The sequence below is a fragment of the Canis lupus genome, chromosome 27 (assembly GCF_003254725.2).
Source record: "Canis lupus dingo isolate Sandy chromosome 27, ASM325472v2, whole genome shotgun sequence".
In the NCBI taxonomy this organism is placed as follows: Eukaryota; Metazoa; Chordata; class Mammalia; order Carnivora; family Canidae; genus Canis; species Canis lupus.
This window is the reverse complement of record NC_064269.1, coordinates 35277914-35305518: the sequence shown is the minus strand read 5'-3', so window position 1 is coordinate 35305518 and position 27605 is coordinate 35277914. Positions and strand designations below refer to the sequence as shown.

The 27605-nt window shown below is 41.4% G+C and overlaps 1 protein-coding gene across 2 annotated transcripts; it reads right to left on the bottom strand.

The window, feature by feature from the left end:
- Positions 1–27349, bottom strand: YBX3 (Y-box binding protein 3). Of its 2 annotated transcripts, XM_025455094.3 has the most exons (10): positions 26869–27349; positions 22210–22273; positions 21139–21172; positions 18388–18477; positions 15312–15434; positions 11303–11506; positions 5360–5457; positions 3159–3330; positions 2401–2500; positions 1–566 (listed from the first exon to the last, which is right to left on the bottom strand). In XM_025455094.3, exons 1-9 carry the CDS (start codon positions 27134–27136, stop codon positions 2435–2437), a joined length of 1119 nt encoding a protein of 372 aa, XP_025310879.1. In that variant the 5' UTR covers positions 27137–27349; the 3' UTR covers positions 1–566; positions 2401–2434. The 2 variants fall into 2 exon arrangements, with proteins under 2 accessions (XP_025310879.1, XP_025310880.1); XM_025455095.3 differs by lacking the exon at positions 11303–11506.
- Between the last annotated feature and the right edge of the window lie 256 nt (positions 27350–27605).

The window sequence follows — 27605 nt, the reverse complement described above, 5'->3', positions numbered from 1 at the left end:
TTCCTTTCAAGGGTAAAAATTTTATTTTTGAGGAACTTCATACTGCACATTTTTAAAGAGTCACATAAGAAAGCAAAAATGTTATCCTCCCCTCATCCTAGAAATAAATAAGAAGGGCATAAAATTTCTTTTTAAATCACGACACTTGGAAGTTTAGCACCAGCATCCAAAATGAACAAAAAAGGAAAAAAAAGCATTTACTATATATTTCAGGTTTCTTTGGTTGGGGTTCTCCCCATGTGGTATTAATATTTCTTTTTTCAATTCATATTACCAAAACAGTAAAAACCAGGAAAAAAATATAAACCTAGTGGTTGCTGAAACTGGGGAGGTTGCTCTCTTGTCTTTTGTGCAGGCATTCCCGGGATCTCAGCTTGCTAGAAATATTGGCTGACATTTTTCTTTTGTAGTTGTCTGTTTCATAAAGAATAATAGTAAACATTCTAATGTCCACATCTTGGTTATTAGTCTTCCACATTATTGCTTGGATGTTTCTTTGGTGTTGGTAAGGTCATGGTCTGCTTTATGCTTTATCTTTTCTAATGGTCATTAATTCTTTAGGTCACCTGGAAAAAAATTAAAACCAAACTTAGAATGACAAAATGACAAAGAGTTAAAGAATAAAAAGGCAAAAATATAATTCAAGAAGCTCTAAACAGAAATCTATAGATTTGTAAACTATACATTTAATAAAACATTTTTATAAACCAGAACATTTAGTACATGGTAGTATAAACTTTATAAAATTATATGAAAGAAAATTACCATCACTGAAGCCTTTTCAAATAAATGATACTACAGAATCAATAATTCTTCATATCATTTTAGTGGCTGCACAGTATCTCCTAATATGAATATACCCCCAAATTAAGCCCTTTCCCAATGTTAGAGTCTAAGTAGTAGAATATTTGTTTCTCTGCATTTTAGATTCTTTCCTTAGAAGACCTAGAAATAATACTACTAAGTAGAAGGTTACAGCCAAATGATGGAAACACAATTCTAAATCCGTTAATGCAAGCAGATTTAAAAGAGGGAGTTTAATTCTATGCCATATATTGTCCATGCAACCCAGAGATAAAATACAATATTCCTAGCACAGCAAATATGTCTACCTGATGGAAGGCTATGAATCTTCAACCTCTTTTAACTAAAACCGAATTATTTATTTAATGAAAAGGGCAAAAAAAAAAAAAAAAAAAAAGAAAAGGGCAACAACCCAAGAAATACTCAAAAATTTTAAGTCCTAAAAAAAAAAAAATATTTTTAAGTCCTGGGGAAGCCCCTGTGGCTCAGCGGTTTAGCACTGCCTTCAGCCCAGGGCCTTACCCTGGAGACCCAGGATCGAGTCCCATGTCGGGCTCCCTGCATGGAGCTTGCTTCTCCCTCTGCCTGTGTCTCTGCCTCTCTCTCGCTCTCTCTCTCTGTCTCTTATGCATAAATAAATAAAATCTTAAAAAAAAAAAATTTAAGTCCTGGAAGTTACTAGGTAAAAAACTCAGAATGAAAACAACTATGCACTTCAAAATTCCTTCAAGAGTGGCTTCACAACTGGGCCAGTCTTTCTAGTTTGATTTCTGCCTACATAAAATGCCCACGGTCTACACTGAGAAAAGACAGCAGGAAACACCAATGAAGACGGCAAGCAAATTTACCATGCCCTGTTCAAGCGCTTCACACCTGTTCTTTCACTAAATCTCTACAACCCTAGTGAGTAAATCTAGGCAGTATCCCTGTCTTATCAGCAGCAGACACGGCTGAGGCAGGGGATACAAACTGCAGTATCACCCAGCAAGTGTGGAGTAGCAGGTCCTGCACTGAGTATATAAACCTCTTGGTTCCCACTTATACTGCCCTGCCTCAAAATAAATTATACTGGTTATCAAAGGGAAGAAAACAATCTCTGAATTTATTCTGTAGATCAGTCTCCTGTTCAAACTGGCCACTGGGTGTCACAGAAGTAAAACCTTCAAAGTTTTCTTAAGAGATACTAGTATTACAAATTATGTCTAGAAAGGGATGCCTAGGTGGCTGAGTGGTTGAGCATCTGTCTGCCTTCGGCTCAGAGTGTGGGTCCTGGGATCAAGTCCCCCATCAGGCTCCCTATGAGGAGCCTGCTTCTCCCTCTACCTGTGTCTCTCCCTTTCTGTCTCTCATGAATAAATAAAATCTTTAAAAAAAATTATGTCTAGAAAAAAAATGACTATCATTAACTGTCAAATGTTTACACTCTGAAAGCCTAGAAAAATAAGGTCAAATCCCATTTTTAACCACTAAAACTACTCTTTCTCCAGAATTCTAAAGGAGATGAGGGGTCGGCCCAGATGAATCACAAAACCAGTTCAGGCTAGAAGTTAACAATACTTAAGAGAAAATATCAACTTCGGCCTAGGGAGCTCTTACCTGGTGATGGTAAAGGTGCCTGGGGAGCCTGGTGTTACTCAGCACTGCTCTGCTCGGTGGCTGGAGCGGGGTTCTCAGATGGAACTTCACCTGCCTTGGTCTAAAACATGAAACAACACCATAAATCAGAAATTATTTCAGAGGACAATGGAATGTTCAAGACCAAAAGGTCTCAAAAGTTGGAATCTTGCTGCTTATGAAGGTAAATTACTGTGCAAAATTAACTATTCTGAAGCAGGAGTCAAAAATTGGTACCACAGAAGAAAGGCCCATAAATGGCAACTCAACACCACCCACCACTCTCCATAACAAAAAGTCTCCGATACCCAACTGCTTTCAGCACATGCTTAGTTAGAGAAAGGAACCTCTCTAAATGCCATCCTTTGTTCGGGGAGCACTAAACATTTTAATTCTGAATCCTTATTAGTATGCATAATTCTTTCAGAGAATGCTTTTTAGCTGAATTCGAAGATTTGGTTTGTGTTATGTATAGGCTATTCTCTCTCCCCATAATATATATCTAGTATTAGATATATAATATTATAGAATATATATTAAAACATTATCTTTCATATGCAATATATAATATTAGGTATAAAATACTTATAAATGTTATTATAAATAACACTTTATACAGAATGCTATATAACTGACAGTTACCAGGTTATCAAGCCACTCTCAGGACGAAGTATTAAATAAAGTCTGAGATGATTAAGGATGACCTGGCAACAACATTCCCTCTGGCTGTTTGGATTTACCTCTTTGCCATCTTGTGAAGGAGCATTAGGAGGGCGGGGGCGACGCCGATAGTTGTATGGGCGCCGGTATCCACGGCGAGCAGATGGCTGGTTTGGACCATTGGCTGCTTGTTGGTTCTCTTTATCTTCAGCCTCACCAACAGCTGGGGCAGGTCGGGGGCGAGGAGGGCCTCTAGAGCAGAGAACATGAAAGAGAACAACTGCAATGGGACAGGAGGCCTCAAGAATAATCTTTATTTTTGAAGACTAAGTTAAGTCAAGTGATCAGTATTTATTGCCAGGATTATACACAGGCTAATGCAGCAAATGGAACAGAGATTTTGTTAAAAAGACAAACAAAAAAAGCCCTATTTTCCCACCATTTACCCCCCTTCATCTGAACACCTATTTGTTGTGAATAAACCTACACTAGACACACTATGATCCTGACAGGCACCTGACAGGCAACAAGGACAGGAAAATTTCAAAAGAAAAGCGATGCCTGGTATCTGCCCTCCATGAACAGTTTAGTGGAGGCAACGGGGGTTAAAAGTGGCGGAAAACTAACATTACTTTGTGCCAGAGCCTGCACTGCCACATTTGTGTTAAATACTTAATTTCAATTTCAGTGCTAAATCTGGGAGTTGGATTTATAGTGAGAAAACCCGAGAGATGTGGTAGAGAGGGCAAGTATTGGTTGGACCATAGGGAATGCTGCTTTTTTATAGTTCGAAAAAGGTAAAATGTAGTTTTCCAAAGACTGCACAGCCAGGGATTGTCAGGGCTGGAATTTACATATACCACTGTCTCCTTTCTGTTTTCATTAAAGCATTTCTATGAAGTCTCTTATTTTAAAGGTCCTCAGTAATTGATCATTAGGAGTGATTATGTCGGGCAGCCCCGGTGGCACGTGGTTTAGCACCACCTGCAGCCCGGGGCGTGATCCTGGAGACCCTGGATCGAGTCCCACCTCGGGCTCTCTGCCATGGAGCCTGCTTCGCCCTCTGTCTGTGTCTCTGCCTCTCTCTCTGTCTCTCTGTGACTCCATGAATAGATAAATAAAAAATCTTAAAAAAAAAAAAAGGAGTGATTATGTCTAAAACTGGAATGAATTTTTGTGAGGAATAAAGGATACAGAGTGGTACAATCCTTTCCCAAAATAAATATACCTCCTCTCTATTCAGGAAACCCATAGTGGCCAACCTAAATGTGGAAGAAATGTCAATCAGGAGTGAAGGTCTACTTTTTTCATTTACATCAAGGGAACAGGTGAAGGAACAGGAGGTTTATGATATAAAGAGCTTAAGATAAGGATCTTAAGAATTGTAGTCCAATTCAGCTTTCACAAGGGATAAAGCACAAATAACTTACTCCTTCAACTATATGAACATCACTGGTGTACTACTGCCTCGTACTTACTGAGGGCTTACTATGCCAGGGACCATTATCTCAGATCCATTAGTACTTTTAAAAATTATAAAATATTCCTTAACGTCCATCTTAGAAGAAACCTGAGAACTAAGTCTTAAGAATCCAGGAACCGGGATCCCTGGGTGGCTCAGCGGTTTAGTGCCTGCCTTTGGCCCAGGGCACGATCCTGGAGACCCGGGATCGAATCCCACGTCGGGCTCCCGGTGCATGGAGCCTGCTTCTCCCTCTGCCTATGTCTCTGCCTCTCTCTCTCTCTGTGACTACCATAAATAAATAAAAATTAAAAAAAAAAAAAAAGAATCCAGGAACCTTCAAAAGGAGACACAGGTACTAACTGGAAGGTGGGAATTTAAAGACAACTTCATCTGTAGCCTGACTTAACATCTAAATTGCCTTGGTTATCAGAATATTCACTATCCCAAATACTCTCTCGGTGCTCACTTCTTCCTCCAGTTATTTGTAGCACCACTACCGAATTACCCATCAACTAATTTACTGTTTATTTCATTAAATATAATTTCAAATTAAGTATTAATTCATACCATATGAGAGCTAACAAATAACAATAGTTTGGTACAGAGATACCTAAATATTTTGTTAAGTAGGGGGGAAATGTCACATGGCCATCTGAAGACATACTGCAGAGTTCCCCCAAAACTTAGACATGTGGTCAAAGCAGCCACTTCTTCCAGTTACATAACAGATCCATCAAACAAACCCACAAGGGTCTCATCCACTATACTCTTGCTCACAAGCTCTGCAACTGGTCGTTAGTGAAAAACATCACATACCTCCGGTACCTTGGGCGGTAAGTTGGATTTCGATGAACCGGTCCCTGCAGCTGTGTCCCCTCTGGGACTCCCTCCTTCATCTCTCCAATCTCACCGGCCTACAAGAAGGCAGTGAGAGCTGAAAATGAATGTCATACTACCAGATATAAGAGACATAGAGCCCACAGTTGCATTCAGAAATTTTTTTTAAAGTAAAATAAAAAGAGGCTTTGTTATGAAGCCAAGAACCGTCAACTTTAACTGTTTACTGATTTAGATCTTCACAAGTGATAGCAAAGAAAAACTGATTTCCATTTGAACAGTCTTTTTGCCTATCACAGAGCACGTAATTTTATTTTTTAATACTAACTTAACCTTTTGAAGTGTTCCACTCATCTCTTACAAAACAGAACGAAACAAAGCCCCTACATTGCAAAACGAAATAAAATGAATGATACACATTTGAGCCAATAGGAATCTTTTCCACTTTTCAAACTCAGACCCACTAATTCTACAGAGTATCCATTCAACCATTAATGGTTTCTACATTCAAAGGTTTTCCCGGGATCCCTGGGTGGCGCAGCGGTTTGGCGCCTGCCTTTGGCCCAGGGCGTGATCCTGGAGACCCGGGATCGAATCCCACGTCGGGCTCCCGGTGCATGGAGCCTGCTTCTCCCTCTGCCTGTGTCTCTGCCTCTCTCTCTCTCTGTATGACTATCATAAATAAACAAAAATAAATTTTAAAAAATATCAAAGGTTTTCCTATACCTCTTAACCACACTTTCACCTCTGATTGCTTCCTCTCATCTCTTTGCATTATTTAATTATAATCTTTAAAGAAATCAAATTATACTTTCTTGATGATCAGTTTATTTTAAGCTGGGGGTATAAAATTCGTTTACTGTGGAGCCCCCAGAAAAAGAAACGACTAAAGACTAACAAGACAACCCACCAGACATCTCTGAAATTCTTTATATACAGCTGCATCTCAACCTTCTTTTTCAAAATACTAACATCCCTTGCCTCTCTGTATTTCACTAAGAAAAGAGAAGCAACTAGCAAAGAATTTCCACGTTCCTTCACTCAAAATCTGCCCCTGTACTGTACTCGTGTTTGCTGTCATTTTCTCCCCTCTCCTAACCCTGGGTGTGAGTGGTCCATGCTCCTATCCAAAGCCAACTCCTCTCTTACCTCCTAGAAGGCATCGACTCCCTATCCCTCCTCCCCATTTCACTGTATCCCCCCCTTCTCTAATCCCTCATTTCCATCCAGGCATATAAACATGCTGAAATACCATCCGTCCTTTGCAATTCTAAAAAAAAAATCACAAATTTACATAAAGTTTGGAAATCCAGAACTTAATCCACAGTCCCCGTTCAAACATCACTTGTTCCACTAATGTCCTTGACAGCCAGAAGCCCCATTCAGAACCATGCACACCCTGAATTTAGCGGTCTCTTTGCCTGAAAAAGTTCTTCAATCTTTATACTTGGCTTGCATGACTGTGACACTTTTAAAGATTACAGGCCAGGCATTTTATAAAATATCCTTCAGTTTAGGGTTGTTTGGGGTTTCCCCATGATTTAGCTTATGCATCTTTGGCAGAGAAGCCAAAGTCGCACTGCATTCTTCTCATTGCATCCTGTTGGATGGCATATGGTTTCAATTTGTATCCTTACTGACAATGTTCACTTTCAGAAGTAGTTAAGGTGGTGTCTGCCAAGGTTGCTCAGCTGTAAATTTACTCTCTCCCTCTTTGTAATTAGTGAGGAATTTAAGAAGTACTCTCAAAGTCTCTAAGTATTTCATTCCTCATCAAATTCTCAATATATTCATTTCTGTATTTATATCTGTACAGATTCATGGTTTTCTATTTTATTCAATGAGTTATAATCTGTTACTATCCTTACTGGCCAATGGGAGTCCTTTCAAGCTGGCTCATGTCCCTCTGACATGTCTCCAACATTCTTTGAGTACTTTCTTGCTTTTTGGCACAACAAGATGTTCTGGGCTCATATTGTACTTTCTCTGGCCCAGCTCTGAAATCAGCCATTTATCCAAGAGTTTTTTCTTATTGGAGAATGGTATTAGGAAATGAAAAATTGCAGACCAGGTATGCCCAATGTTATTAAGGAGCCCCTGTTTCCAGGCTATTTGTACAGACAGACATAAGAAACACATACACATCCTAATACCTATATATATACATACACACATACACACACATGTATACGGTATGAGTTACACATATATAAATGTGTGTATGTGTGTGCGAATGTATAGCATATTTGACTTGCCCCTCTATAATGGCTTTAGGAGTAAGTCGTTGGTGAGGGAACGGTTAGGGAGGCCAGGAGAGAACTCACTAAATGTAAAAACAAAATCAAAGCAAACAAAAAATCCTTCCCTGATCCTGATCCTATATCCTCCTCCATTTCTCTGACGTCTTCTACAGACATACAGACTAAATGAAAACCACTCGCACCACCACAGAAACCTCAAGGGAGAATCTTTTCTTCCTTGTCCTTTGCTGTCTTAAATTAACTCTAACCAGACTTTTGCCGTTACCAGAACCCTAACCTCAAGTTAGCAAACCCAGTAATCAATTCACAGCTCAACTTCCTCTGCTTAACAGCATCTAAAGCAGCATTTCCTTTTTGAAATATATTCTCCCTATCTGGTCCTTTATCTTCCTCATCTTGCACTGTCAGTGTGCCCCAGGACTCAGTCCTAGGATCAATTTTTCAACCTACACTCACTTTATAGTTAACACCATCTGTGCCAGGGCTTTTATTATGTCCTTATGGCTCCAAAGTTCGACATAGTATCATCTCTCTGCCTCGGACTCCCTTCAGCCAGTCCCTGACATTCCGTCTGCTGTTCCTGGCCTTTCCTGGTACCTAAATAACTCACTCCCTTCATTTCATTTAGGTCTCTCCTCAAATATGACCCCAAAGACTTTGTCAACTACCTTATCTAAAATGACACCTTCCTAACTCAAGCCATGTTCTCCCTCTCAACTGTGCTTTATTTTTCTGCCTAGTTCACATCTCCACTTGGAGATAAAATTTAATGTGAAGGAGGTGGAGGGAGAAAAGATCTCCAGATGATTTCCAACTTTCCTCCAAACCCAATCTTTCTTCAGTCTTCCTGTATTTGTTCAAATCAGAAATCACAGGGGTATCCTTTACTCTTCACACCACACATTCACTCCATTATCAAATGCTGTCACTTCTAGATTTAAAATATTTTCTAAATCTGGCCACTGAGCACACCTCCACTGCTAGCATTCTCATCCATGCCATGACTAACTCTACACAGGAAGATTATAGCAGCTGGTCTCCCTACGTCCACTTTCACCTCCTGTGGTCTAGCTTCCATAAATAGTCCAATGAGCTCCTTAATATGTGTCTTCCCTGTTTATATCCCTTTACTGGCTTTTCATCACATTTAGAGTAGGTCAGCAGTCCTTATCAGTCTACCAGGCAGGCTGGATATGCTCTAAGATACCGCCCTAGGGGCACCTGGGTGGCTCAGTGATTGAACGTCTGCCTTTGGCTCATGTGATCCCAGGCTCCTGGGAATGAGTCCCATAGCAGGCTCCCTGGAAGGAGCCTGTTGCTCCCTCTGCCTGTGTCTCTGCCTTTCTCTGGGTCTCTCATGAATAAATAAATAAATCTTAAAAAAAAAAAAAAGATCTCGCCCTAATCTCATCTCTGACCCCTTACAGCCTCACTCTCACTGTCCAACCACAGGAGCCTTCCTTGAGTTCTCTAATAAGCCAAGCTCTTTCTTTCTTAGGGAACTTTGATGCACAAAAAGCAGAAAGAAACAGCAATTAACATGTATGAAGGATTAGAATTTACTAGAATGATAGGATGGGAAGAACGTCTGCAGAAACGGAGTTTAAATCAAGCTCTACAACCTCTTGCCCACACAACCTTAAGTAAAAGCCGCCAATTTTTAAAAATAATCAAATCTCTTCATTTATAACAACACCAACAAAAATACGGAAGCCATGCCAATTTTAAAAAGCTACAGAAGACAGAATGAGAGTTGATTTCAAACATCTGTCACTTAGTCAAAGCCAAATAATTTATACTCCCTTTCTCCATCATATAGCTCTTTTCTCAAAGACTGCAAATAGTAGCTATTAGCTCAGTAACCAGTTCTACTTAATTACCAAGTGAAAATTAAAGTTAAGCTAGAATATTATCTTTAAAAAAATAAAAGTCATTTGGTCACTGATGTACCATGCTATATTATGTCCTTTGTATATAAGGAAAAGACTATTGGCCTGTATATTATCATTTTTTCCCCTCTTGGTCCAATAATCTTCAATTTTTATGTAGTGGAAAATGTTTGCAAAGACTTTTCTATTTGACTTCAATAATTTTAACATCCTAGAGATCTCTCTATACTTTTATGCCGTTACACTAACAACTTTGAAGTAGCCTAGCTATATGAAAGAGTTTTAGGGATTTTCATTTGATGCAGTCAACTGTCTTAAGCAGACTTCTTTAGTCAATGAACATCCAAACATGGTATGTATTAGAAAGATAGTAAGGAAAAAATGTTGAAGGAAATCTAACGATAGCTTTTATTTCACATATGGAATGGGTAAGAAGTTCAGCTCAAGTTGGAACACCTCCGTGCAATTATCAGAATAAGCACATGTTTCTCAAAATCAGTTTTCAACCAGCTTGTGCAAATGTTGTTCTACATAGCATGGAAGAATCATCTTGCTCTGAACCTTCAATTCCTAAAATGAAACATACTTTATTCTAAACAATGTAAAAAAGAATCAAGTTCTCAAAAAATGATACATATAGATGTGCTGGCTAAATACTAAGAAAGATTATTTCAGGAAAGCACAACTAATGCCCTAAAAATAAATGTGTATTACAACCTCACTGACTCTTCCTGTTCTCCACTTCCTAGAAGCCCAGAATGCTGCCCTAAAGAAACCTACTATGCCTCATGTACCCAATCTCTCCATATATGCAAGTCTACTCGTTATTTTTAGCACATTCGTCAGGGACAGCTGGTAAAGAGTGGAGGGGAAATAACAAACAGCAATGTAGAAAGAACATAGTCATGCATGATGGGACAGGAGAAGGGTAGCAAAGAACAGACCGAACATAGTGTTCAGTCAAAACACTTAGTGGAAAAACAGAAAACAAAAACCAAGGACACCAAGAGGAAAAAGTTGTAGCTAGTGATAACAAAAAAGATATCCTATCCGAAGTCTTCCAAGTTTCTTTGGAGCTGCCAAGGTAGTACAAAGTTTATTAATTATAGGTCAAGTTTGCAAAGGCTCTATCGGTATTTCTCAATGAAAAGGGAGAATCAATAACTAATCAACAATCTCCACATCTACATTAGGTTTTCTTAATAATCAAGGCCATCTCATTTAAATGAAGGACATAGATAGATAGATAGATAGATAGATAGATAGATGATAGATAGATAAAATGAAGGACTTTACTTAGAAATTTTATCTATCCTGAGGCAGTGTGCTACAATCTTCACCTTTGATTTAATCATCAGAAACCCATGGGAGAGGCACCATACTATTATCCCCATTTATGGATGAGGATTAAATTGGTTATCTTGAGAGCTCACAGATTCAAGCCGCAGAAACAAGATTCAAATCCAGGTCTGCTGACTTCAGAGTTCAAGCTCTTAATGCATAACCATCCATCTCTCTATTTTAAAATATACCCTGTTCACCAGGGTGCCCAACTAGAGGCACGCTTCTGTGGTTATGCTTTTGGTACTGCTACTAGAATGGCTGCTCTGAAAAAGCACACTCGAGGCCTTGCCTCAGCTTTTGCAGCATCAGGAAGCCACAAGCAAGATTTGATTCCCGGCGGCTGGTGTTGGAGGAGGAGGAGGAAGAGGAGGCAGAGGAAGGATGGAGGGGTGAGGACTGCTGAAGACAAGTCCCAGGTGCAATTTTACCTGCATTCTGTTGGGATGGGGAAAGACCCGTGAGCGACGGTCAAAGGTCTGTCCCACGTGGTAAGGCGGGAACCGCCTCCGGTACTGAGGGCGATACTGGGGGCGGCGCAGCTGACTCCGGGCCCCAGAGAACTGCCCGTCAGTGGCAGGGGGGTCAAATCCTTCACTGCTGCCGCTCCCTTCCTCCTCCTCCTCCCCAGCGTACTAGCAAGCAAAGAAACAGAGATTCAGAAGAAGTTTCAGCAAGAACAGAACCAAAGAATACCGCTTAGGATGAGTATCACCAAAAGAAAAAAAAAAAAAAAAACTCCCCCAAAAGAATAATCCCTTCTATTATACAGACAGAATGCATTTAACCCAGGGAATCATGTGATTACCTGGGATAAACTACATTGAGATCAAAGTAGATCTGTGCAGATAAAATATCAAAAAGCAGAAAGCAAAAGCAATCAACCAATTATGAATTTAGTAGCATCTAATTAGAATTAGTGACTCTCACATATCAACCACCCCCCCAAAAAAAAACAACTACAAGGCTGGTAATAGTTAGCTCTGCCTGCTGTGTGTGTCTCAATGTTTGTCATCCACTGGGGCGAAGTCAGGGCAGAGCAAGAAAAAAAAATATTTTGTGGAGTTCAACAGGTTTGTCCTAGGAGTCCTACCTTCCTGCAGCAGTTCCCAAAGTATGGACTAGGTCTCTGAAAACCTTTCAGGGTTGGGGGGAGATGGATACAGAATTCAAACATTCTTATATAACACTACTAGAACACTATTTGCCTTTTCCCCTCTTATTCTCTCATGGGTATGTGGAGGTCATCAAAAAGTTACAATGACATAATAGCCTCTAAGCTTACTGAATGCAGAATGAGAGATAAAAATCCAGAAGGCTTCTATCAAACCAAGTATGAGAGATTTGCAAAAATATATAGCAACATCATTCTTCTCACTCAATTGAAAAACATAGTTTTCATAAAAATGGTGTTTATGTGTAAGGAGCTTATTTTAAATCAATTAAATATGTTTTAAATGGCTGCTCTAATTGTTAATACAGTATTAATAATAGATATAAACATACAAAAAAAATTCTGGGGTCATCAATAATATTTAAGCATACAAATGAGTCCAAAAACCAAAAAGTTTGAGAACCACTGATTCATGGAATGATTCTCCATACATGTTTTGGAATAAAGTATTTACTGCACTTTTATAGTAGTAAGTAATAGAAACAGTTTCTAAATATAGGCCTTAATAACAGCAGAAACTATTGACCTACATTTTTTCCTATATTTAAACTACCATATCACATACTAATATTTTATATTAAAAAACAAACAGCCAAAAATCCCTCAAGGAATTTATTTCAAATCTTAAAGGATATAGATATGCAAATACCAAAGATAGTCAAGAGAAATAATTATAGTTTTCAAAAATGAATAAATTTAAAACTAATAAAATAATAACCCATTTATTTTGGAGGTGAGTATATTTAAGATTTAGAACCCTCCAGGACCAGCCACATGGGCAACTAAATTCTGAAAGAGAACTTTCAACTATTGCCTCGACTAGTCTAATTTCAGAAAAATCAAGCCATTCTACATTTCATAAAACCTGTATGAGACACAATTTCCAACTATATAAAAACATATTAGCATAGAAAATATACACCAACTGTATAAATTATTCTTCCTTTTGGGCTTTTTTGCTTTGAGTTTTATATAGCCAAATCTTCCATTAAGAGTTTTACAAAATAAGAATAATGGTCCTGCCATTGCCAAACATGCTCTTTCCAGCTAAGGAGAAAAGTCTTTCAATAAAATTTCTCACTAAAGTTTTTCTACCATTTATACTTCTAAATTAACCTAGTAAAGTATAGTTGGCCCTTGAACAATATGAAGGTTCAGGATGCCAACCCCCATGCAGTCAAAAATCCATGTGTAACTTCTAACTTCTCAAAAACTTAACTAAAAGGCTATTGTTGAGACTCTTGGGTGGACCATCGGTTTAGCACCTTCAACTCAGGGCGTGATCCTGGAGTCCCGGATCGAGTCCCACATCAGGCTCCCTGCTTGGAGCCTGCTTCTCCCTCTGCCAATGTCTCTGCTTCTCTCTCTCTGTGTCTCTCATGAATAAATAAGCAGAATGTTTAAAATAATTTTTTTTTAAAAAGCTTATTGTTGCCTGGAAGCCTAACAATAACATAGTCAATAAACACCCAGTTTCTATGTTATATATATGATATACTGCATTCTTACACTAAAGTAAGCTACAGAAAAGATAATGTTTTTAAGAAAATCATAATGGAAATACATTTACATTACAGTACTATATTCACCAAAAAATATCTGCAATTCAAACATGTGTTATCCAAGGGTCAACTGCCATCATAACTAGAGTTCCATGAATCTGATGAACTTGAAAAAGTTAACTTGGTATAATAAATGTTATAGTAGCTCATTCCTACTCCTCACCCCCTGCACAGGTTTTCATTAAAAATTGAATAGGATTGGGATGCCTGGGTTGCTCAGTGGTTGAGCATCTGCCTTTGGCTCAGGGCATGATCCCGGGATCCGGGATCGAGTCCCACATAGGGCGGGCTCCTTGCATGGAGCCTACTACTCCCTCTGCCTAGGTCTCTACCTCTCTCTCTCTCTCTCATGACTAAATAAATAAATAAAATCTTTTAAAGAAATTGAATAGGATGCCACTATATGGGAAAGAAAAATACAGAACTAGGGGATGGGGGTGGGGGGATAGGAGGGGGAAGATGGGTAAGATAGGTGATGGGGATTAAGGAGTGCGCACCTGTCATGTTGAATGCTGGGTGACATATGGAAGTGCTGAATCACTGTATTATGAAATAATGCATCTGAAACCAATATAATACTGTCTGTATGTTAACTAACTGGAATTAAAAAAATTTTTTAATTTTTTAAAAATAAAATAGACCAGTAAAATTTTTTAAAAAGAGAAAAGAAAAATGCAGAAACAGAAAAATAAGATGTCATCAGGTATCTGATAAAAATAAATTTGGGCAGAGTGTTAAGATAACAAAATGAAGAGGGAAAGCATTAAGGTAAGCAGAAAGATACAAACCTATCAAAGCAGAGGGATAAATCATTCTCATTCTGCAGACATATTATTCTGGTGAGATTTTTCAAAAGGTTTCCTTGGATAATAAACACAGCCACAATCTAGTGTGCACAAAGCATCTTCAGTTTTATCCTATAGTGCCAATCCCAAGGACTAATTCTAGAAACATCAAAAAATGACTCAAATTTAATGGGATCCTCATGAACACAAATAAATGGGATTCTCTTTGGATGCCTTGTGAGTAATTTAAATTGAGCCTTCTAAGTAAGCTGCAGACAATAGTCTTGGTTGTAAACCATTTCACTTTGGTAACCAATCTAAAGAACTAAAAATCTGGAGAATTACTTACTGCTTCTATATTTTAAAAAAAATGGGAAAATGCTATGCTAAATAAAATAGTTACTTAGTCAAGGTAAATTAATACTTCAGTGGTAGTACTGTTTTTTGCCTATTCCCAAGCTATTCCTCATTCTCCCTTGCCATCCAAACACTTATCTTCTTAGAGGTCAACAGTGTTAGTGCCAAGAGATGAATAACAGGTTTATACCAATCATGGAAATCCCATTCCCCTTTGCCAGTGCATGCCACATGACTAGGTTACGGCCAGATAAAAGAGCCAAATAAAGAGAAAGCCCTTTTGACAATCCTGGCACAGACTATCTTAATTAAGCCTTCTTGTTAAAAGATAATTGTCTGTTACTTGCAGCCAAATTTGTACAAACTGATACAACTTCTGAATGGCAAGTTTCCAAAGAGACCTTTGGCTATGGATAAATGCAGGGCACTAAAAATTTCTCATCAAAAAAAAAAGAAAAATCATTTTGTGCCTCCAAGAGAAAATATATCTACTTGCTCCAAGTGTGTACACTTAATTTAGATGTGAGAATTTTTTCAGTCACCGTTTAGGAAGAGAGCATACATTACGGGGAGGTCCACGGCGTCTGCCATAGTAACCACGTCTGTATCGACGCCGATCAGCAGCATAACGGCTCCCTTCTACAGGAACTCCGTCTGGTCCAGTCACATTGGCTGCTTCTGCACCCTGAGAAAGAAAATTAACAAAGATGGCCACAAAAGCTGAACTAACCCTCCCCACCTCCAAAAAAAAGTGAGCCTTGTACAGTCAGAATGTTAAAGACAGGCAGAATGTACTCACGAATTCCTATGGTGACCTCCACAACACACCCAGGTATTAATAAGATGAGCAGGGTGCTTGGTGTACGGATTAAAATGTAGTTTCTTTGCTCACACAACCTAAACCTTTCCTTCTTGCTTGGTTATACTAAGTTCAAGAGCAGGATGTACTTCTTTAAGAACATAAACTAGTAAATGTAACACAATTATAAAAGAAGTAATAGTAGACCAGGAAGAATGTTCCTCAATGGAAAATAACTGAGGCCTTATCTTCTTAGGAAAATGTTGAAACCTGGCGCCTGGGTGGCTCAGTCAGTTAAGAGTCTGCCTTCAGCTCAGGTCATGACCCCGGAGTCCTGGGATGGAGCCCCACCTCCGGCTCCCTGCCTAGCAGGGAGCCTTTTCTCCCTCTACCTCTCCCCACTCCCCGTTTCTGTGGGGGTGCACGCTCTCTCAGTCAAATAAATAGTCCTTAAAAAAAATAAAAAGAAAAACGTTGAGACCTGTGTGATTCTAAGAGGCACTAGGGAATAGCGATTCACAGTCTCAAATGGCTCTGTCCAGCACTGAGTTATTGAGAGGGAAAACTTCTCTCCATCTTGGCAGCAACAGAAAAGATGGGTCCTTAACTTAGCCAAGATCTAGGTTCCACTAATGTAGTGCCACATTAGACTTTCTCATTACCCTTGAAACAGACTTAGCGTTCTTATTCTCAGATGGACAGATAAATAGTGCTCCAAAAATATAAACAATTCAGACAAAAGAGATTCGAAAGAGTCTATTTCACACTTTACGTCAATTTGTAGAATCTCCAGTTCTGAAAACATACACAGGTAAAAAGAGCTTGGCAATGCAAAATTTTAAGAGTTCGATGGGATGATAGAGATCATTACATATCAGCATTACATATCAGCATTTGATGATGTGAAACTCCAGATTTGCAACACAGCCTATGGATCACACTGGTAGAGAAACCATTTCAATCTCCCTATTAAATGTAGTAACCTTTCTTCTTTCAACAAAACAGTTGACAAACTCTTCAGAATGTGGACCATGGAATGGTGTATATGTATATGGAAAGAGCACGTGCATAGTAGTTAACTAGTCATTCACTCAGTGTATAACTCAGCTGCCACAATTAGCTACCATGGCAATTGTACCATATATGGTTTTTAAATGATTTTATTTTTATTCCATATTGTTTTAGTGATGTCTATAATAGACTACCGATTTTTTAAAAAGCATAAAAGGCATTACTAATATTGGAATAAATATATAATAGCATAAAAAGAGTTCTATAAATATAGTTCAAGATGATCCATTAGCTCCTTGCTGTTCTTCATCTGAACAAAGTTGTTACACAGTCTTTGAAGATGTCTCTGGCTTTCCAAAATCAAAGCCAAAGAGAAAACAAAATGATTATATTAAATTTGAATTTTTTTTTTTTTTTTTGGAGTGCCTGGGTGGCTCAGTTAAGCATCTGACTCAATTTCGGCTCTGGACACAATCTCAGGATTATGAGATTGAGCCCCACAATGGGCTCCATGCTCAGCAGGGAGTCTGCTTGACAATCTCTCTCTTTCCCTCTCTGCCCTCTGCTCCTTTGTACACTTGCTCTCTCTTTTTTTTTTAAAACATTTTTTTAATTTTTATTTATTTATGATAGTCACAGAGAGAGAGAGGCAGAGACATAGGCAGAGGGAGAAGCAGGCTCCATGCACCGAGAGCCCGACGTGGGACTCGATCCCGGGTCTCCAGGATCGCGCCCTGGGCCAAAGGCAGGCGCCAAACCGCTGTGCCACCCAGGGATCCCACTTGCTCTCTCTCAAACACATGTATCTTTTAAAAATTTTTGAATCTTCTTGGAATACCTAGGTGGCTTAGTAGGGTAAACATCTGCCTTCAGCTCAGGTCATGCATGATCCCAGGATCCTGGGATCCAGTCCCACATGGAGCTCCCTACTTGGGAAGGAGTCTGCTTCTCTCTCTCCCTCTAGCCCTCCCACCCAACTCATGCTCTGTCTCTACGATTTCTATTAAATAAATAAATAAATAAATAAATAAATAAATAAATAAATAAATAAATAAAATCTTCAAATAAATGAAATTCAAAAATCTGAATCTTCTATTGAGATTAAAACATTCTTTCTGTGTATTATTTGTCCAGAAGTGCTTACAAACCACAGCATGAAAACTTTATCCTTATAAAAGAACTCTTTTTCCCAAAGCAACTTTTATTTTTAATACTATGAAAGTTATGGGGCGTATGGTTGGTACAGCTTGTAGAGCATGCAACTCAATCTTGGGGTTTTGAGTTTGAGCCCCATGTTGGGTACAGAGATTACTTAAAAAAATACTATAAAAGCTAATTTTTTTTTAAAGATTTTATTTATTTGACAGAGAGAGAGTGCAAGTAGGGGAGTGACAGGGAGCAGCAGACTCCATGCTGAACAGGGAACCTAACTCAGGACTTGAAACAGGACCCTCAGATCATGACCTGAGCTGAAAGCAAACACAAAATAACTGACTGAGCCACCCAGGCACCGCTATAAAAGTTAAATTTTAATCTACGTTTAAATGTACATTTGGTGCCAAAATAAAATATGTCCTGTAAGTTTTAAAAAATTATCTTCTCCCTCCATACAAAGGGTTCATCATTTATTAAATGAGAAATTAAAATGCCCTTTTATAACAAGCCAAAGAATGTTTATAATGATATTTAATAATCCAAAATTTTCTACTTAAATGTCACTCCTTCCCATCAAAAAGGCAAGTTAATTCATAAGAGGCTGGGGGACCATTTATTATGCAAGAAAACTATGTGCCTGCACACTTTGAGACCCACCACTATATTCCCTCACCTTCTCTCCTTCAACCACATCAAATTCTACAGTTTCTCCATCTCCTACACTGCGCAGGTATTTCCGTGGGTTATTCTTCTTGATGGCAGTCTGTCAAGAGAACAGAAAGTTCTAAATGAAGCAACATCAACACTGGCCACAGATTTCATCTTTCAAGTTTGCCTGTATTATTACTTTTTTACATTATCATTCTCCCACTAACCTGGATCTCCAAAACAGTAACAAAACAAACAAACAAAAAAACACTGTAAATCTCTGTTCCACATCATTTTCTTGATTCAGGCTACCTTTGATAATTCTCCTTCATAGGTGGATTAAACAGAATGTTTGGTTACTTGATACTTCTGTTACAGCCTGACGATGATATTCGATACTATTAGTTCCCTCAAACTATTCAGTATCTAAGATTCTGACTGTACCTCTATCACTGGTAGGGCAGTGGTGATGCTTTGATGAATTTTTGTAGAAACACACAAATACACATCTCAGGTAGAGAGGTTTCTATAGACAAGAGAAACTGCTAACCTCAAAAAGAATTGTAAACTATGTGGAGGAGAGGAGGGATGATGAAAAATGGAAAAAGGGAATTTAAAAATGCCAGTCAGATAAATATTTCTGACGGGAATACACAAAATTACCTCAGGAATGAAACATTACTGATAATCATAATCTGGCCTCTTCCCCTTGACACCCCATTTTATGGATAAGGAAACATGCGGCTGGTAAGTGATTTAGCTGAAAATCTAAAGAAACAGTCTGGAAGTACATGGGGAATGGGTAAGGGAAATTCATCTCCCTGCAGTGTTATCTATGATTATTTATTCAGTATTTGCCCCATCACACCATTCATATCTCACTCATCCCTACACATTCCCTGATGACGCATTAAAAGGTTAATGAATGAAGATATTAGGCTGCATGAGACACCTGCACCTGAAGATATGCCTTCTCAGTCAGTGTGAGGCAGAGAATAATTTCTGCAATGAATTTCCATTTCTTTCCTTGGTCACTCTAAACAGTTAAAGGGGCTCTGAGTTTCTGTGGAACTAGGTCAACCTTATTTTATAAAGCGATTAGGCATGTGTAATCCAGCCCTTCCCTTACTCTGAGGAGGAGGGAAGAGGGAGGAGGGGAAAAAAATGAGCCAATAGGCCAGAGACCTCACCCACAGAGGAAGAAAGGCAGCTCGGGACAGGATATACACGCTGCAGTTAGAACATTGAGCCATTCCAAAAACAGCCCCTCCCTGCCGACTCCTTCCCTTTTTCCTGTGAAACTGGGCAGGCCTCAACACAGTGAGGTGACTCACCACACAGCCTCATGGGGGCTGGAATCAGGTCACAGACTTGCAGGCTGATGATGCTGGCCACCGGTACCGAAACTTGTGAGGTCCTTTAACTCAGGCAGGCAACAAACCCAGAGTTCCCAATCCAAAAGGTCTATTAACCTCTAGCTATTATAAGCAACATTCTTTTTCAGTCTGTTACGACTTGAAAAGTCTCTGTATCCCAACAAAAAAAATCTATCCGGATTATCGAGGTACAACTGAATTATATCCAGTCTAGCAGAAACGTAAACAATAGAAACCACAACTAGAGAGCTTCATCTTAACTATCACTAGCTCATCACACCCACCCCAAAATCTTAACTTATCACTAGCTCATCACACCCACCCCAAAATCACACATACCCCTAAACATAAGGAAACCAAAGCACAGAAAACCAGATGCTTGACAGAACTCTGCAGGTAGGGCAGCCTTGATGGCGCAGCGGTTTAGTGCCGCCTGCAGCCCGGGGCCTGATCCTGGAGGCCCAGGATCGAGTCCCATGTCGGGCTCTCTGCATGGAGCCTGCTTCTCCCTGCCTGTGTCTCTGCCCCCCACCCCCTCTCTGTGTCTCTATGAATAAATAAATAAATAATCTTAAAAAAAAAAAAAAAAACTCTGCAAGTAAATGTCCTAGTGTTAGTACCTGGCTCTAGACTTCTCCTGTTTACACTAAGAGCTACCCGCATATTGGAAACAATTTGCTGAAAAATAAATATACAAAAAGAACAAGAGGAGGCATTTCTTTTTTTAACCTAGAATGCGAAACAAGTCCAGGATACACAATGAAATAAATAGCATCCCAGGCCAGAGTTTAAAGAAAGACAGAGACACTGGTAGTAGAGAAGCCCATGTTTCCCATATTGTACCCATTTTCTACATTTCCTTCAAATCCAAGGGAATGTGTACCTTTTGACCTGGACATGGTGCTCACTATGCCTCATTTTAATAGCAGTGAGGACCATCCTGGGAGTCAGGCCATTTTCTCATGCCTTGGACACACACATCCTGACCATCTGCTTCACTGTGCTTGACTTACTTCAAGTCAGAACTACTCTGCTAGAGGGCCCTTCACCAAAACCCACCCAGGCAAAAGCCAGATCAGTTCCAGCCAAATGTTAAGGAGGAACCACAAAGTCAGGAAAATAAGATGCTAACATGGAAACAAAGTCCTGTTAAGGACTCAAGGCTTTAAAAATTAGAAACTGGTGAATGGAATATTACTCCACCCAACTGCAAACCTAAAAGCAGTTAATATGAAGGGACAGAAGAGTTTATCTGCCAATCTTAGAATGTGGAAGTGAGATCCCTTGCCAAAATAAAAATCACAGGAAGAGTTTAGAGTAATAGCTTACAGGACTTCATTTTGGAAAAGAGACAACCTGAGATTACAGAACAAATGTAACACATTTAGTATCCTTCTTACCTGATGTACAAATACATCTTCTTTGGTGTCATTTCTGTTGGAAGACAAAAAAGTTCATAAATAAAAAGTACTGGCTATACGGAAAAACTTAAAAGAACAGATGTTTTATGAGTTTAGATCCCAAGACTTCAAAAAGACAACACAAATTTTTGTTTATCCTCTCCACTTCATGCAGATGCCTACAATCAGTCCTTGTGAAAAACTTCCAAAGCTGTCCTACTCCTCCATATTATTAGAGTGCTTAGATCCAAGTGTATAGATTCTACAGAAATGGTCCCTCTCATCCCCTTCCCTCTCAACTCTTCCTAAATCACGTGGAATGTAATCAGAGCCCTAGATTTCCCTCCCAGTAAAAGCAAAGCAAGACAGTTAAAAGGACAGGGCACAGCTGTGAACTAGGCTCTCCTTACACTGAAACCTAAAACAGCACCCCCCCATCCTGCCCTAACTCACCCCCCCCACCCCACCAAATCAGATAAGGAAGAAATTAAAAGTATTTTTAAGGCACGGGGATGGGGGAGAGGCAAAGAAAATGACAATATATCATCATACTCCCAAGAGCCGATAGTTGTGTTCTTGTTTCTATACAATTAGAAGTTATCGTCGTTTAAAGAAAACACTACACTTTCTACATGGGACTTGGGCCAGACCTTACAGATCCAGCTCAATTACTCACTAGTTGTGTGACCTTAGGAAAGTTGCTTAACCAGTCTAAGACTCCATTTCTCCATCTGTGAAATCATGGATATGGTCCCAATTATCCAAAGGCCCTTCCCATTTCTCATTTATCTCCCTCACCTTTTTTTTCTTTTAATGATTGAATTCTATAAAATACGTTACTTATCGGTATTCTGGAAATGTATTTTAATTAATATTTAATCAGCAGTAGCTTAGAAATAAGAATGTTTGCAGTGCTTATAACCTTAAAACTTACTCCAGCCATCAATTAAAAACAAAACAAAACAATAAACTTGCATAAGCCATTTAAAAAGCATAGTAAAGGGTTTATGAACTGCTGGTGCCATAAAGCAAGCATGCATTTCAAACATGTACAGAGATACACACACATACCGATTTATAAATCCATATCCATTTCTGACGTTGAACCATTTGACAGTGCCAAGGACTTTGGTGGCTAAAATAAGATTAAGCAGATAAATTAGTATCTGACCTACAAAGAGATAAAGCTCATATCACTAAGGTCTTGATAGCATTATATAAAGCCTAAACATACCTGAGGAAGCCATTAAAGGCTTAATTCTAAAACACAGGAAAAGAACGTGGTACAAGGGAAGATCTCATAGGAAAATATTTTTCAGAAGGGTAAACCTCTCTTGTTAAACTTTTCAGTAAAGTCATAAGATAACCAGTGGTCATAAGTCTATACAAGTCTGCAATAATTAAAATTGGCAAACATTGTTTAAAGGAAAAAGACACACACACACACACACACAAATACTCTTTAAGATGAAGCTTTAATGCTGAAAAATTATAAGTGCAAAAGAAGGGTCACAGTGAAAGAGAAGGTAGATAGATAAACAAGGTTAAGTCCCAATGACCCTAACACATCACTCTCACACTTTGACACCTTAAGCAAACTTTACTAGTGAAACAGCAGCTCCTACAAAGCTACTGTTTTGTAGCTAATCTACAAAGACATAAAGTAACTTGTCTAGTTGCCAGATGGGGGCCCATCAGAGGAGTCAAGAGTAATAATAGAACTGATGCTGTCTCAATCCCAGTCTGTACTCACCACCCCGAGACATGATGTAACAGGCCTTTCCAAACCATAGTGATGAATCTGGGCTTCTGTTTCATTGTTTACCCTATCTATCTCCACAGTTGGGGAGAGTCAAACTCAGCATTTTTTTTTTTTTTTTTTTTTTTTTTACAAAATCCCCCTCTTACACCTGATTGTCTCGACTTTCTATCAAGAATAGGACAATCTCTGTACAACACCACACTTCACCAGAATTCAACAGAAAGAATCTAAATAATATAGTCATATAACCTCAACTTCATAGATGCATATTTCAGCCATCAAGGATGATTTGAGAAGACTCCTTTGAATCAATTCTGAGTGCTAAATTCAGAACCTCTAGGAAAGGCCTACATCTAAGTTCAGGAAATGCATAAAACAATTAAAGACTCAATGAAACAGGAAATATGACAGTAAGTATACCTTAAAAAAAAAAAGGCACAGCAAGAGAAGGAAAGTAACAACGTTAATCCATGTTCTAGGAGAGATGCAAAGTCTGTAACTTCCAAGGATAAACAGTAAGGATTCAGTTTTTAAATTCAAGACTAAAATATTAATTAGGACAGCTTTGTTGTGGGCATAGTTCTGAGTTTTGCTATACTGATATGTTTAAGGAAATATTCTAGCTCTCTTTGTAAGAAGAAAAATAAGAACAACTCGTTATGCCTCCAAAATCATTCACCCCACCACTGACTGAGCAATCTCCAGCTCTATGGCCCAGTAACAAAGATCTCTCTACTGAAGACACTGAACCATTGGAATCTTAATTTTAGGCCACTGTCATCAGAGCAGGTCAAGAAAGAAAAAAAAAAAAACAAAAAACAAAAAACAAAAAACACCACCACCTTTTAGATCTAAAGGTACACAGAAGACACTCATTTTCCATAAACCTTACTTTTAAGTCACATGTTATTTCAAAGGGTAGGTTTTATTTTGTTTTAATTTTATTTAAATACAATTTGCCAACATAAAGTAGCTCATCGTGTGTCAAAGGATAGGCTTTTTGAAAAAAAAAAAAAAAAAAGGATAGGCTTTTTGTGCCACCGTTTGTTTGCCCCAAAATTAATGAAAATATAAAGACAGGAAATCTTTGATTCATTGTCACATAGATAATGTCAAACAAATAATCTTGATTAGAAAGGCAACACTGATATAACAGAAACAAAGCTGAAAATTAACTTTTTATAAATTTATTTTTTATTGGTGTTCAATTTGCCAACATATAGAATAACACCCAGTGCTCATCCATCAAGTGCCCCCCTCAGTGCCCATCACCCAGTCACCCCCACTCCCCACCCACCTCCCTTTCCACCACCCCTAGTTCGTTTCCCAGAGTTAGGAGTCCCTCATGTTCTGTCTTCCTCTCTGACATTTCCCACTCATTTTTCTCCTTTTCCCTTTATTCCTTTTCACTTGAAAATTACTTTCAAGTCTAACTTCATCCCAGGCTGAAGTTACTCCCCAACGTAGTATTTTTTTTTAAATTTCCCGATTCCACAAATATTCCCAACGATGTATGATCAAACATTCACACACACACCTCTTGCTTTAAAACCAGACTCAGAGGAGGAAGTGAGAAGGTGCAGGAGGAAGACCACGTAGAAGCAGGAGGCTTCCACCGGGCTTCTTGGGAGAGTTTTCTTTCACTTAGGTCAACTACTCCCCTGGCCCAGGGCTACCCACTCAAGTCAAAGGTTGTGGGAAGGAAGGAGAATGGGAGAACCCAAGAGCAGAATTCCATTTCAGTCAGCACTGTGCCTGGCCCATCTGAGGCACCCGTGTGTTTGTCTGGCAAAGGAGAGGAGATAGCAGGACACACTGGACAGGGACAAGCAGTATTGAAATGTCATGGAGAAGGTCGTCCTCCATTTAAGAGTTGGAGTTACAGCAGGGAGATGAAAGACCTCCCAAATCCTCTCCTGCAATGAGGTAGAGGCTTAACAGCACCATGGAAATGTTAAGGAAATTTATCTGCTCCCTTCATCTTTCAAGAAACCTGCGTTTCAGTTTACAATCCAGCAGTCTGGGCACCGGGGTGGGGGTGGGGGGGGTGCTCAGGGGCTGAGCCTCTGCCCTCTGCCCAGGGGGTGATCCTGGAGTCCCAGGATGGAGTCCCATATAGGGCTCCCTGCATGGGGCCTGCTTCCTCCAAGTCTCTGCCTTTCTGTCTCTCATGAATAAATAAATAAAATCATAAATAAATAAATAAATAAATAAATAAATAAATAAATAAATAAATAAATAAATAAAATCATAAATAAATAAATAAATAAATAAATGCCAGTTTAGTTTAGATCCAGAAGGGTCCAAGGATCAAGTGAAAACATGCAAACACTCCTGTATACAAGAACAAGTCAGCATCAAGAATATACCCTAACGGGATCCCTGGGTGGCGCAGCGGTTTGGCGCCTGCCTTTGGCCCAGGGCGCGATCCTGGAGACCCGGGATCGAATCCCACATCGGGCTCCCGGTGCATGGAGCCTGCTTCTCCCTCTGCCTGTGTCTCTGGCCTCTCTCTCTCTCTCTCTGTAACTATCATAAATGAATAAAAATTTAAAAAAAAAATTAAAAAAAAAAAAAAAAAAGAATATACCCTAACACTGCTCTGGAAAACCCAAGGTGGTCTCTCTCCCACCTCTCCCTTGGTGGTGTTCCAAGACACACTTGTTGGAAACAGGCTCACAAGACAACACTGACCTGACTTAAGTAACTTCTAGTCCAGCAAAATGAGGGCAATTTTGTTTCCAAACCTACGCAGGTTCCACTTAGCATGTTGCCCTCCTCAAAGAACTCAGCAAAAGCCAAGAAAACAGGCCTCTCCCGGTGGGGAACATGGAATCGTTTTATACTTTGTTCACATTCTCTCTTCACTTTTTCTTCCTAGGAAATTGGGGAGGCAAGGCTCAGAGAGCTCAAACATGCCCCACCCAAAGTACTGGAAATTGTTCAGAAGCATCCTCCACCACCTCCTAACTTTCCTATTTAAAAAAAAAAAAAAAAAAAAAAGAGTGAATGCCTTAGACACCCTTCAGAATGTTTATTCACCGCCCACCTGCTTCGCAAACCCGCTCCACGCCTCCCCGAGGGCGTTGCTTCAGCCCGCCCCGCGCTCCAACAGGCGACAAAACCCACAGGGACCCCAGGGACCCCAGGGACCCTTTCTGCTGCTCCGCCCCGCACCCCTGAGCGGCTCCGGTTCCCGCGTGTCTCCCGAAGTTGCAAGTCCCAGAGGAGGAGGAGGCTTCGAACCAGCGTCACTCGCACGCACCCGACCCACCAAGGTTTTTCAGCCGCTGCGCCGGGCGCGCTCCCGCAGCCCGGGAAGAGGGACGCGCGTACGCGGTGGGAAGGCACCGCCTGGCTCTTCGCGGCCGCGGGCACCGGGAGCGCAGGACGTGGGACCCACATCCAAGTTCCCGGACGGGATTGCAACACCTCCCGGCCGGCATGTGGCCGCCAGGGCATGGCGTCTTTCCCGTGCCCATGCGGGAAGGGCGTCCGGGACAGACACCTGAGCCTGCTCCGCCTCGCCCTCCCGGCGCCCGCCCCCCCCCCCGACTGCTCCCCGAGGGCACTGCTCTGCTCGCCCGGACCCCAGGCGAGGGCTCCACGGTGCCCGTCCCACGTGTCCGTCCCCCCACCCCGGCCCGCCGCTCGCTCCTCTCCCCTTGGGGCCGAGGTGTTCGCCACTCCTGGGACGCGGGACAGTGCCCGCGCGGGGGGACCGGGGCGAGGAGGAGCCCAGCCCGCCGACCCGGGAGCGGGAGCCGGAGCGGGAGCCGGAGCCGGAGCCGGAGCCGGAGCGGGAGCCGCGCGCGCGGGGCAGCCAGGAGCGCAGGGCTGCGCGCGCCCGGGAGCCTCCGCAGGGCGGGCTGGGGACCCCGACTGTCACTCTGCGGCCCCGGGGGTCCCGCACCGCAGCTGCCCGCACGTGCTCGGCCGCCCCCGCCCCCGCCCGCCGCCGGACTCACCGAGAACTTTCTTCTCCGCGTCCTCACCGCCGGCGGGGGCCGAAGAGGCGGGGGCCGCGGTGCCCGTGGCTGCGGGGGCCGCGTCCCCACCGGGGTTTCCCGCGGCGAGCGCGGCGGGCGGCGGGGCCGCGGCCTGGGGCGCGCCGCTGCCCCCCGGGCTCTTGGGCGCGGGGTCCTGGGGCGCCGCGGGGGCCGCCTCCGCCGGAGCCTGCGGGAGGCTGCTGCTGCTGCTGCTGGTGGTGCCGGTGGCCTCGCCCGCCTCGCTCATGCCGCCTCGTCTGCTCTCGCTCGGGCGCTCGGTGGCGGTTGGTGGGCGGTTAGCGCGGCTGGCGGTCGCGGCTCCGGGGCTCGCTCTCGGGAGGCCGGTGCGGATCGCGCGGCGCAGGCGGCGGCCGGGGGCGTCTCGCGGCGGAGGCGGCTCGAGCTCTCGGGCTGCGCGCTCGCTCTTGGGCTCCTCGCTCGATCTTACTGCCCCAAAAATGGCCCCGCACAAGTTTTTCTAGGCGGCGCACCGGCCCGGGAGGGAAGGGCGGGCGAGGGAAGAGGGTGGGGAAACTTGGCTTCGGAGCTGGGCACGGCGCTCATTAGCATTTAAAGGCGCCCGAAGCCCTTTCCGAGCCGCCGGGGCGGGGGCCTGGAGCGCAGGGGCCCGGGCGGAGGTCGGGGAAAGCGGCGCCTGGGCCGTGCCCCGCGGCCTGGAGCTTCCCGGGCAGCCCGCGCTGCGCGTCCTTTGTTGC

Bases quoted from the DNA above. Each gene is read 5' to 3' on its own strand.
- YBX3 (XM_025455094.3), bottom strand. From the start codon at position 27,136: ATGAGCGAGGCGGGCGAGGCCACCGGCACCACCAGCAGCAGCAGCAGC. The intron at 18,478-21,138 runs GTAAGAAGGATA...TTCTCTTGACAG, and splicing joins AAGATGTATTTGTACATCAG to ACTGCCATCAAGAAGAATAA. The intron at 2,501-3,158 runs GTAAATCCAAAC...TTCATGTTTTAG, and splicing joins CTTCACAAGATGGCAAAGAG to ACCAAGGCAGGTGAAGTTCC.